Here is a 12759-nt window from a genome sequence, read left to right on the forward strand (position 1 = left end):
CTGTATTGTTAGTTACTGAGCCACGGTGCCCAAGTGCCTTTGAAATTATAGTCTAAGGCCCTGCTCTTGCAAGCACTTTTGAACATGCTCTACTTTAAGCATACAAGAAGTCTCATTTAATTCCCATGGCAGGGCTTGAATGCCTAAATTTAAGCAAAGTAAAAGTGTTTGCAGGACCACAGCCCACACAGAATACAGACAGGGAAGAGATTCAACCTGAAAGCAGCATGATGGAATGGGCATATTGAGCCTGAGTTTTCCGTTTGATCCTGCAAATGACAAGTGTCTTTGATTTCTACTGAAGTTACTAGGAGTTGAGGGTTCTCTTCAGCTCCCAAGCCTGGGCTACACTAGATTTTGGAATTTATCATTTTATTAAATACTCTCATATTCAGATGTCTGAAACTAAACTTTGCCTTTCCTTGTGTGAGTGCATTAGAGGAGAGTCAATGGCCCGGGGGCACTCCTTCCCCAATCAGTAGAGGTTTCTTAGGAGTCAGGCACAATCCATCTCCCAGCACTGGAGAGAAAAAAGATGGCACCAATAGCTAGAGCCTAACAACATTAATGGCATTTCTTAGAGTGGAAGTGTTTGTGGAGAGGTTGAAGTCGGGGTTATGACCCCAAATCTATGAGCCTGTTTTGCTCCCTCACCACAGCAGCAGCAAATCAGGGCCTGAGCCAGGAACCACTTAAGAACATAAGAGCAGCTGTACTGGGTCACACCAAAGGTCCATCTAGTCCAGTGTCCTGCTTTTCGACAGTGGCCAATGCCAGGGGCCCCAGAGAGGATGGACAGAACAGGGAATTATCAAGTGATCCCACCCCTGTTGCCCATTTCCAGCTTCTGACAAACAGAGGCTAGGGACACCGTTCCCACCCATCCTAGCTAACAGCCATGAATGGACCTTACCTCCATGAAGGAGCTGTCCCTGTTAAGACAGAGTGACTGATTGGTACAGCTTCCTTTCTCTCCCCAAAGTAGAGTTTCCACTGAATTAGGAAGAGAGACTCGCATGTGGAAAATGCTAGTCACATCACTTAATGCACTGCTGGAAGGCACTCAGGGTCTAGGATGATGTGAGCAGTAAAAGAACCGGAATGGGATAGAAGAGAATGGTTGCCTTGGAAGAAGTGGTGCCTATACCTGTTATATAGCAAGGGGAGCCCTTTCTTGTGCTCCCCACAGGTCCTTGGAGGTATTATGGCCTTGCAAAGCCAATACTTCTACTCTGAAATGTTTGTGAGGAGAGCCAACACCCACCCCCCAAGCCTTCAGCACAATTCGGGTTCATCAACACCAGAACTGAGCCCACATTGTTCAATTATTAACAGTAAAGCTGTAATTAAATATCCAATAGAATGTTAATAATCCTCAGTACATATATGAAAATCTGAGATGTGCATGAGCATAAGTAAGGGCAGAACAAAGCACCTTGTGTTTTCTTAGAGATGGTTCTACTTGTCAGTTACGCAGATAGACAGACACTATGTGTTGACTGTTTATCTTTAACATGCAATGATTATTAAATCTAGACATATTCGCTACAGAATGCAACTAAGTTACAGTCATTGTCAAGTCTAATTGAACTGTGCTCTTCAACAGCTTGATTTGGTATCAGTAATACCATTTGATGTTTTATACTTCATCTTTGGGTTTTACCCAGTGTTTAGAGCAAACAAGATGTTAAAGGTAAGACCAGAGGATTTATTATCACTGCTTGTCCACCAGAAAATATGAGAAGTTTAAAACCTATTTTAAGATTTAGTACAAATATTTGGGAGGTTTTAATTTCTGAGTTCGTAAATGCTTCCTCTTTCTAATAATCTACGCTAAAAACTTAAACAACTGCCAAATAAATAACTAAACTATGTTGTTTTAATAATCAGAATAATTGTTCTGGTTATTTTTCAGCTGATTTTTATATTTACTTTCTGCCTTATAAACAGTATTTCTGTGATCTAGACTAGTTTGTTTCTATTAGTCTAAATTGAAATAGTTTTAAATATCTTGTGTAGTTTAAAAAAAATCAAAAGCCATTGTGGAATGAAAATAGTGTACTGTGACAGATCCATGGCAGCTGGCTATAATAGATTGGTGGAGGGCAGACATACCAGGTACTGGGTGAATGGTTTCCTGAGTAAACTTCCAGAGACTGCTGCCACATAATCAAGGCAAGCAGGCACACAAGGTTAATTAAGAATTTGCCTGAAGAAGCAGGCTAATCAAGCACCTACAGCCAATTAAGGCCTGCTGGGTTACTTTAAGGTTTCCTATCAGGTAAGAGAGGGGGAAGGAGAAGAGTGAAGGACTGAGAGAAGGAAGTGCATTGCCAGGGAGTTGAGGTCTGAAAAAAGGAAAGAGTGTTTGTGCTGAAGTAGGAAAGATTCGCTCAGGTACTAGGGAAAATGTATTAGGGCAATGTTTAGGGAAGTGGCCCAGGAAAAAGGTTGCTGTATTGGGACTAGAGGGAAAATCCCATCAGTTGCTACTCCCTTGGGTCCCTGGGCTGGAACACAGAGCAGTGGATAGGCCTGGGTTCCCCCCAACCCTCCTCACACCACTAAAAGTCTGATCCTGGAAAGGGAGGCCAGAACTAAGGGAGAGAGTTCACCTCAATCTTTTGACTTTGCCAAAGATGAGGATGGCTCAGTAAGCAGTGACCCTGGCCTCTGGAAAAGGTAAGAGGCAGTATGGAGGGTCACAGTGAGTGTCTGAGGCATACAATAACCACCTAGAAGTGCAGGACCCACGGGGCACAGAGGACCCATGGAGCTTTGCCACAATACTTATCGCTTACCTGTCACATAAGTTACAAAAGTCAACCCTTAAGAGCAATGGAATGATATTTAAGGACAACATATACCTTACACTACACTTACCTTAATAAAGATAAGCTTATTTTTCTTATCAAGTGCAGGAAATGTACAGGGCCCACTATTCATGGGGTAGAAACATTTTAGAATTCTGCCTTCTCACTACATCCTCTTGCACCCTCCACCCCAATCAAGCTAGTGGCTAAATGCTACCCTTTGGGCCTTGCACTAGACCTGCCCTTGAAAAACCCCCTGCTGAATTTGTGAAGGTCAAAAATCTCTCTTTGTTACATGAAGAAGGCATCTACCATCCCTGCACAATGTGTGGTGGCATCCATTTCAGTGGCAAAACTTTTTCTGAAAATATATTTGATATGCAAACTTATGCTAAAGGTTTACCTAAAGAAACAGCTTCCCTTATCATATTTTTGTAGTACCTACTGACTAAAAAAACTGGGGCAGGAAGAAAGTGTGTCATTGGTTTGTTTGGTTTTTAATGTCCTGGTAGGGCAATGTGGAATCAAAATGGCAAGGAAGAATGTAAATCTGTGCTAGACAGAAAACAGCAAAAAGTAGCTGTTAGTTTTGCTAGATGCCTTTAACATTAAGTAAAAATAGTTAATGTGGGAGGAATTCAATACAGGAATAGATTGACTAACCTTTAAAAATTCATCATGAGACCTCATGTTTTGATGTTACAGTCTGAGATATCATTGACTAGAAAATGACAGGGATTTCGAGAGGAGGGAAAATAATTTTTTTAACGATTAATTTATTTTGGCAAAATTATGTTCAGCCCAACCAAGTACATTGTTAAATGAGGGAAAAGTCATTCATCATCAGTCATCATAGTAAATGCTAAGCAGAAGTGTCACCTGCTATGGGACAAAGGGGGCAGTTGCCCTTCCAAAATGTTGTTTTGCCGCCACCAAACTATTCATAGGTCTGTATGCTCCACTTTTTGCCTCCTCCTGACTTTATATGTGATTATATTATATCCTGTAATGTTCTATGCACTGATGCAACTTTGCCCCCATCCTAATTTTAGAGGAGTTATTTCAGTAATGATAGCTAATAGGAACAAATACCATCAAAATCTATGCTAAACTCAACTTTCATCTTAGCTTCATAGTTTACCTTTAAACTAGATATAAGTGAAATATCTTATACAGACAAGTGAAAATTCCATTATTTTCAAAATAAGTATGCAAACTAATGTCAGCCCTAATAGAAAAATATGTTATAAGGACCATGGTTGAATTGCTTTCATTTGGTTTCTGTCTAGCATCTGACCTTCTTTGAATTCAATGACCGGTTGGAAGGTATCCTGGATAAAGCATACATCTACAGGTATGTGAGCAGTAAACTTGTTATGCAAAGTTTGGCACAAAATTTCAATCATTGTCCTGAACATGCAGGGAGAAAGACAAAATGCCAGGCATGAAGTTTCCCAGTCTCAGAAGAAGTAATGAATGAAATTTCTACAACAGACCAAAAAGAGGAGAGAAGAGCTGTTCATCCAGCCATGAAAGGCAGCTCAGCCTAGAGGGACAGGGAACCTTACCACAAGGTGTGCAGGAGTTAATGGCTTACTTGAATCCACCAGCTTATCCACTGGCTCCGATGATGCCTTTTCTTCACCACTGGTCACTCCACATCCCAACCCCAAGGGTGAGGGACTTTTAAGGGAGCCGTTATACTTTTTTCCCCACCAATCCAGACAAAGCTACTACCTGATTAGTCAATAAGGACCACTCCTGCAGAGCTGCAGCTCTTACTACATTCAAAATGCAGAGGCACAGCATCCCACACCAGTACGAGCTGGGACTGCTCAGTCCCAGCTTGTGCTGTGTCCAGCAGCCCCAGTTTATGACAGACAGCCCTGTCCACCGCGAACAGGGCAGGCTGCCGGAGCAGCCACTGCACACAGCCAGCCCGGACTTCCAGGAACAGGGGCTGCTTGTCAGCAGCCTCCTCTGTTTCCCCCACTGCCTCTTTCAGAGGCAGCAGGGCGGCACTGCAGAGACGGTGCTGGGGGAACCAGCTTTTAAGTCAGCTCCTCCCAGTACTGGCTCCTGTTTCTCCCCTGCTTGCTACCTCACATAGAGGTAGCAAAGTGGGGGGAAGTGAGTAGTCGATACTCCAGTCAACTAGCCAATAAGCTTATGCTTATTGGGCACTTGGTTAGTCAACTACTTGCTAACATCCCTAATCCTACAAACAGTAACATCCACGGGTAATTTTATTCGTGAGTTAATCCCATTCTGTTCGGTATGACTGAACATGTGGGTGAAGTTACTGACATTCATAAGTGTGTAAAGGATGGGAGTCCATGTTACCGTACCAGACAGGATCCAAAGAACCATAAAAGGATCATGGGATCATTCTAGGAGACTTCCTTTGCTAATGGATGACATGAGATTCTGTGTGGTGGTTTTCTGACATATAGCAGCAGTCCTGATACCAAGACTGTTTGCATTTTTTTTTTAAACACTACTCTCACCTTGCATTTGAGATATACAGAATCTTCCCCTTTCACTGTCTTGGCTAAACATGTGGTGAGAGTTGATGCAGCACAGACCCTGGGAAATAGGAGTGACTACAAGGGTTTTGTGCCTTCCTTATTACAGGATTTTCTAGGAACCAAAACAGCTCCTAAGTAACAGCACTACCCTAAGGGCTACACTGTTGCTAAAAATGTCCATAATGCAGACCCCAGCTTAATTATCCCTGTCTCCTCACCCACAAGTCTTGTGGAGGGTGGACTGTAGAGCAGCGTAAATTGCTGCTTGTAAATGCCTGCACCTGGAAAATTCACCTCTACGTACCTCTGGGGCTTATATGGTTCTTGTGTGCTATTGCCTGAGAGCAAGAATCTTATCTATGCCACTGTTATATTTCAAACAAGTACATTTAAATGATAGACTTGGGAATCATGCATTGCAAACCCTATATTTTATGAGACTTAGGTACCAAAGCTACATTCATATGGAAGGGAGCGTGTATCTATGTAATACAATGTAAAACAGATTGATGTTCTGGAACTTCATCTTAATCTTAAGTGTTTTTAGGAGATTATCTTCCTGGTATCTAGATGCCATGTGAAATTAAGACTCATAGGTCTATTCATTGCACTTGATCAGTGTGCATGATTCCCATGCATATCACAATCCAGTTCAAATGTATCTTCCTTACCTGAAACCTTTTAAGACATTGCTGTAGCTAATTTCCTTGTGTTTCCCTACTACTCTCCCTCTTCATTCATTTAGTACCAGATTCCACTCTGTCCTGTTTCAATGCAGTGCCTAGCAGATGGAACCACCTTGCTACAGCTTTTTATGTGGACTCTACATCTCATCTGAAAATACATTCTCTCTCTTGCTTTTCATTTCTTCCTCTTTAGGATTTATTATTTTAAATCTGTAATAATATTTTTTTACTATAGCAGGTACATTATATAATAATCTTCAGCATTGATGTGGCACCATCCATACAGATGACTCACAAATGTTAACTGATTACACCTCATAAGTCTCCTTGAAAGACGAAGGATGAATATTATCCCCATTTGCAAATAGAGAAATTGAGGCACAAAAAAGGCAATTTCCCCAGATCACATAGTGAATGCAAGAGCTAGAACTAGAACTGACATCTCCTGATGTAGCCACTAAATTACATTACCTTCTTTGCTGAAGGATTTAGGAGATCATTTATAGATCATATGTGCTGTATGCTGAATGAGGCCAGCATATTAAAAATTGGGTGAATTATATTCTGAAGAGAGTGAGGAACCAAAAGTGCTGGCTTTGTCAAGGACTAGAAGGAACAAGCATTTTGCAAGTTTCCTCATGCAGCTGTCAATACACAAAATTTCTGACATGAAACACCTACTGATTGTCTTCAGCAGAGTCTAGCAAATACATTGATTCATACACCACAATCCCATTAATACAGTTTCACCTTTCTATAAACATTTATAGCCAGTTAAGCCAATGGTTTATGAAGTCCTAAGAGAAACATAATTTAGGGGTGACCCTGCATCAACTGGTCTATGAAGGTGATTCCTTTGGAAGAAGAGAGAGGCCAGAGGTGACACAGTGGGAAAATAGCTGGAAAATGCCACTCATGGTGTTGCATTGTGGCAAGTAATAGCCAGCATTAATATGGCTTTTGATCAAAATCAGGGAGTTCCATAGCAAAGGGGGAAAACAGGCTCTTTTCCAGGAATTATATAAGCTATGATTTGCAATATGTTGTCCTTTACAGAGTCATTCGAACAACTGGATACCTGCTGTTTATCTTGCACATTAATGCATGTATTTATTACTGGGCCTCAGACTTTGAAGGAATTGGCAGCACCAAATGGGTATATGATGGCAAAGGAAATATGTAAGTCCTTCATTTGCAAAAGATTTTTGTTGATTCCTCCTCTCCTTCACAGCTTTATTTGCAAGGTACACCCTTATTTTTATAACTGCTTGGATAGCTAACTTTTAGCACCATTACTGCTGATTGTTGGTAATGAATGGTGCTAATTATTTGGAAGGCAGGTGCAGTGAATAATTACTTTACCACTTTCTATTTTTAAGGGTTTATGAGTCAGCTCTAACCACTAACTTAATTAAGTGTTTAAAACGAAACCTGGGTCATAAATTAAGCTTACTTTTAGGAATGCACATGGGAAGTGTTACAGTCATTTGAAAGGGTCAGAGGAGTAGAACTGGGACAGACTATGCTGCAAGGTAGTATCATGTAATTTAATATAACATTTTACCCTTGCTAGACTCCGTGATTATTGGTCGAAAAGAGGCCCCAAAAGGTTTCTGTCATTTTCAGGAAAGGTCGTGGTTAAGCGTGTGGTTAAATAAAAAATCTCCAGTGAGAGGGCAAAAAATCTCCAGTGGGAAGGTGTAGGTATTGGCATACTCTGCCACAGGCTACTCATAGCAGCTGGGGAGCTAGTGCCAAGTAATATATGTTAATTAAGATGAAGGAAAGAAAGAAGGAAAAATACCAAAGTTATACAGTATATAGTGTGGGTGTAGGTCTATAAAAGTATTTGAATGTCTTTCAAGGAAAATGGTAAATTTAAAGCCACAGTAGCCTGAATTTGTTCATTAATTTCAGGCTTTGAAAGAGAACATGTAACTGGCAAGGTGCATTTCAGTCCTGTTGTAACCATTACCTTCAATGATGTGCATACATGGTACTTTAGCTTGTGATTTTATGAGACTTACTGAGCAATTCATACCAGGGATCAGTATTTTGATGGGAGATCTGCAAAAGATACCCAGATACAGCAGAAAGTGGGTAGGCATATTTGGGGATGGGAGATCATACGGAAGGCAATATTATTAAACATTGACTATGGAGATGTTTTACTATTAATAATAAATCTAGGCTCATTCCACAGGAGCCCAGCATCATTCCATTTTTTAGTAATGGTTCAATATTTGTCATCTTCAGAGATGCTACATGATCTTCCTTACATACTTTGGGCAGATATTATGCAAATACCATGGCATCTAGATTGAATGCAAATGAGAAAGCAATTTTGACGTCATTGTTTATGTGGACCCACCTCCTACGAGGTCTGGTGAGGGCAAACCAACATTTGGGAGGAGTGACTGCCTCTTTGTGAATCACCTGAGCAGAATCATCACTCAAAGAAAAAAAAAAAGAGGGCTACTTATTTATATTGCAACTATTGTTCTTCACAGTGTGTGTGCAGACAAATTCCACAACCCACCCTCCCATTCCTCTTCATCAGTCTCTAACTTTGTATTCTGGTGCAAATGACCTGAGGAGGGTGTTAGCGGAGGAAGGGGCCATGAGGGACAGAGGGCACAAGTACTGTTTGGACAGCTGCTACTAAGCAAAGCTCTCTGGTTTCAGTGCACCCATACACTGAGGTTGAATACAATCTGCACTCACATCTCCAAGAGTCACAGTTACAATACAACTAAAGTAATCATCCCTTTAAGTGATCTGTTAACTTGTGTGACAGAAACTTGCAAAGATACTGTGGTTGCAGTGTCATTGAGGACCATATTGTGTTTTACATTTAAAACATGAAAGCTTCAAAAATTCATTACACTGAGATATGACAGAAAGCATGAGCTGTGCAATATTCATAGAACTTAGTACAATACAGGTGAATTGCATTTTTCTGTTCTGAAAAATCCGATAGCTGGCTTTGCAGAAACCCAGCCTTTGAAGCTTGATGTGCTGGGGAATTGGGAGAGGAACATTTTTTTCCTGTTTTTAGAAAGCTGGGGGAAAAGCAAAACTTTTGGTATAAATGGCAGAAGGTATGTTGACAAAACTTATGTCAACACCCAAAAGTTAAAACAAAAATCACCAGAGGGTGTTCACACTTGCATCCTCTGTCCATAGATCATGCCCACATTGGGGACACCACCACTGACAGTGTGAGCAATGCACTGTGGGTAAGCATCCCACAGTGCAGTGTTGTGAAAAGGCAGAGCTGATCCCTGTGCATCTTGGGATTCCCTCAGCTGTCGCCCACAGCCTCAAGGGAGCAGCACATGAGTTCCACTGTGAGCTCTCTGGGTGTGTCTAGAATACAGGCTTTTTTTTGTTTTTTGTTTTTTTTTTAAGGTGGCTTTTTTTCCAAAAGAACTTTCCCTGCGTCTAAACTGCTGTCACGTTCTTTCAAAAGTAAATCCAAAGAATGCAGCAGTTTTTTTGACCACGGAAAACCTCATTTTATGAGAAAGAACGCCTTTTTTTTTTTTTGGAAAGTGCTATTTCAAAAAAAGGCTCTATGTAATGAAAAATGTGCTTTTTTGAAAGAGAGCATCCAGACTGCCTGGGTGCTCTCTTTCAAAAAAGCGGCTTGCTTTTTCAAAAGTACCTGTTGTAGTCTAGACACTTTTTTGAAAGAGGCTTTTTCGAAAAAGCCTCTTTCGAAAGAGGCTTTCAGTCTAGACGTAGCCTTAGTGCTGAGGAATGACCAAGCAGTACAACAGCTTGTCCCCCTCCTGATGCAGCAGCAATCTGCCTGCAGCTGTGTTCCTGGTGCAGGGCAGAACAGGAGCAGTCCAATGATTTGCTCTTTGTTTCTCAAATGGAGCTGCTCAGTCAGCTGTCAGACACTTTCTGGAGCTTTGAAAGTGTAGGTATGTATGCTTGCAGAAGCCAATTCTGTGCACAGAACAGCAGTCTACATGTCTCTGTTAACAATAAAGGGAGGGGGAAAAAGAAAAAAGTCTCGGATAAGGGTGGAAGTCTGATCATGAACAATCAAACAAATTCTGACCATGGACAATATTTACAGTGTTAGCACAGTGAGGCGCCTTCTGTCTGAGGAGCTAAACATACTTTGCTAATGCAATCCCTACTGAAGCCAAGCATGCCTGAAGGCAGAATTTGGTGCAGTGTTCATAATAAATTGTTAGGTTTAGTGCGTGACAGATCTGCTGAAACAGAAACGCAAATCTGTTAGAATGCATTTGTGAGTCTCATTAATCTAATGAACCTTTCCCGCTTTATAAATTATTTTTAAAAAGGCTCCTTTCTAAAACGCAGAGCACTCAGCAGGGCTCCCTGAAGAAATCAGGCTATATTGGCACCTAAATATTGGTTGACATGTTCACACCTACCCTCTGGTCATTTATTCTTAGGGCAATATCATCACAGAGAAAATGCAGAAAACCTAAAAGGATTTAAACACTCATTAAATACATCAAGAACCACCCCTCTTCCACACATCGAGTCTGGTAGGCCAAAGGTTTGGGGCCACCTAGGAGCACAGACACTGTCCATTTATGCAACAGCCATACTCTAATGCAGGGCTACTTAACATGCGGCACATGGGCTACATGCGCCCATGGCCCGTTTGTTTGCAGCCCGTGGAGCAATTTGGGTTTATGCAGGACTCAACATGTGGCCCCTGGGTGGGATCCTTTGAACATGGCCACCACTGGGAACATGCTCCACAATGGTGAGGCGTCTCCCAGGCAGGGTGAGCACAGAAAGATGCAAGCAGACGGGCTGGCTGGAACAGATGGATACAGGGCGTTTCTAGCCCACAGGGAGGTGGTACCGTGAGTGCTGGGACACTGTGGGACGTGCTGGCTACTTAGTCTTGTGCGCAGAGCCTGAGAAGTGCACTGGCCATGTTTGGATCTGGGGCTGTGGACCCACGGTTTAATCTTTGTATTCATGCCCATCAGTGTGAAATAAATTATTTGCATATATATTTGCATGTATATAAAACCACACTTAAGTTGCAGTCCTCGGCATTTGCTGTGAGTATCATTGTGGCCCCCAGGGCTTCCAAAGTTGAGTAGCCCTGCTCTAATGTCAGCAAGTAGTAAGCCCTGAAGATGACCCTTTACAACACCAGCATATCATTTTAACACTATTCCCATGCAGTATTGTACTTGACAAGAAGGAATCAGTTGCAATCAGCAACTTATTTCACTGGTGCTTGTGTAACCCACACACCTAGGCTGTGTCTAGATTACATCCCTCTTAAAACAGAGAGATATAAATTAGGCACTTTGAAATTGCAAATGAATTTCCCATGCTTCATCTGCATAATTACATAATGGCGCTCTTTCAAAAAAGCACTGTTTCAAAAGTAAAACCGCGGGCTAGACGCGGTTCTTTTGAAAAGGGAAAGCTTTTGCAAAAGATCCTGTAAACCACAGGACACAGACCATGCAGAGACACTTAGACCACAGCAACACATAAGACCAAGAGACCTCATGTGCAGAGAGCCAGCTGGCTTTTAACTCAGAGGGTAGAGGCTCCCACACTGAGCTCCAAAGGTCCCAGGTTCAAATCCACCTGGTCATGGTTACACTTGGAGTGCCCCAAAGTGTATTTGTCAAAAACAGCTGATTCGAAAGCATTGCATTGAGCATTTCAACTAGTCACCCAATGGAAGCCACTAACCCTGGAACACACATACAAGCTCCCAATGCAATGCAAGGGGAGAGGGTGTCACCCAAGAATGGGATCTATAAAAGCCAGTACCCTGGCAAGCTGCCTAAACTAGCCATTAGCAGATACCAAGGAGAGGAGTGCATTCTAAGCCTCACCCCAATTTCACAGCCTTAGTCTGGGCTGGAGGAAGATGCCCATCTCTGCTTGGGATCCACAGCTAGTGTCTTTCCTGGAGTCAGCTGCATAAGCTGCATCTTGCAAGAACAGAGGCAACACATGCTTAACTCCAGACCAAACAGCTGGATGCTGCAGGGAGAAGAGGTGGGAAATCCCTAACCCCTGACTAAAAGCTATAAGACAAGCCAGGGTGCCCTTCTTCCCCGGCATTGTGTGCCGAGTTAGGCATGCTCTGAATGCTGGATCAGACACTGCAGACGCAGGATAGGGAAACATCTGTGTTCACCAGTGTAATGCTCTGCTAGTCTGCTCACCACTACAACTACAAGCCCCCTTGGGGTGGGGCATGGTGCCCCCACTCTCTCAGGATAGTGCCCCCGTTGGCAGTTGCTGCAGTGGCTCCTCTGTCAGGTAACTTGCTTCATTTTACCCTTTCCAGGTCCCATTTATCCAAAATGTTTTTAACAGAAACAAAACAAAACAAGGTTTCTGCTCTTTACTTCAGAGAGGCCTCAATTCTGTCTGCAGACCCTTTGCTGAGCTCAGTTACCCTCCCAAAAGACTTATGGCTCCTCCATGGGGTCGGGTGGGAACCAAGTCTCATCCTCAATTTTGGATCCAAGGCCTGTGCATTGTACTGCACAGCTAGGTCATAATCCTCTACTTACATCACAGTTTCCCCTCAGCCCATTCCTCCCTGGCCTTTTTTCCCCTTCTGGGTCTCCCAGTCTCATCCCCACTTATTCAGGGTCTCTCCCAAGACCCCCTTCTGACTCTGGGCTCTGTAGGTTTGGTAATGAATGAAATTATCCTTCTTGTTCTTTTCTCACAATTATATTACAGGCTATA

The 12759-nt window shown here is 42.4% G+C and overlaps 1 protein-coding gene across 1 annotated transcript in view; it reads left to right on the forward strand.

Moving 5' to 3' along the window:
• CNGB3 (cyclic nucleotide gated channel subunit beta 3) overlaps positions 1-12759 on the forward strand; it is a 110787-nt gene that overhangs the window by 73958 nt on the left and 24070 nt on the right. Inside the window, exons 8-10 of the mRNA XM_014581634.3 lie at positions 1607-1693; positions 4103-4167; positions 7084-7206. Coding sequence (XP_014437120.1) covers positions 1607-1693; positions 4103-4167; positions 7084-7206 — 275 coding nt within the window. The remainder of the gene's footprint in view (positions 1-1606; positions 1694-4102; positions 4168-7083; positions 7207-12759) is intronic.

This window comes from Pelodiscus sinensis, chromosome 2, assembly GCF_049634645.1.
Source record: "Pelodiscus sinensis isolate JC-2024 chromosome 2, ASM4963464v1, whole genome shotgun sequence".
In the NCBI taxonomy this organism is placed as follows: domain Eukaryota; kingdom Metazoa; phylum Chordata; order Testudines; family Trionychidae; genus Pelodiscus; species Pelodiscus sinensis.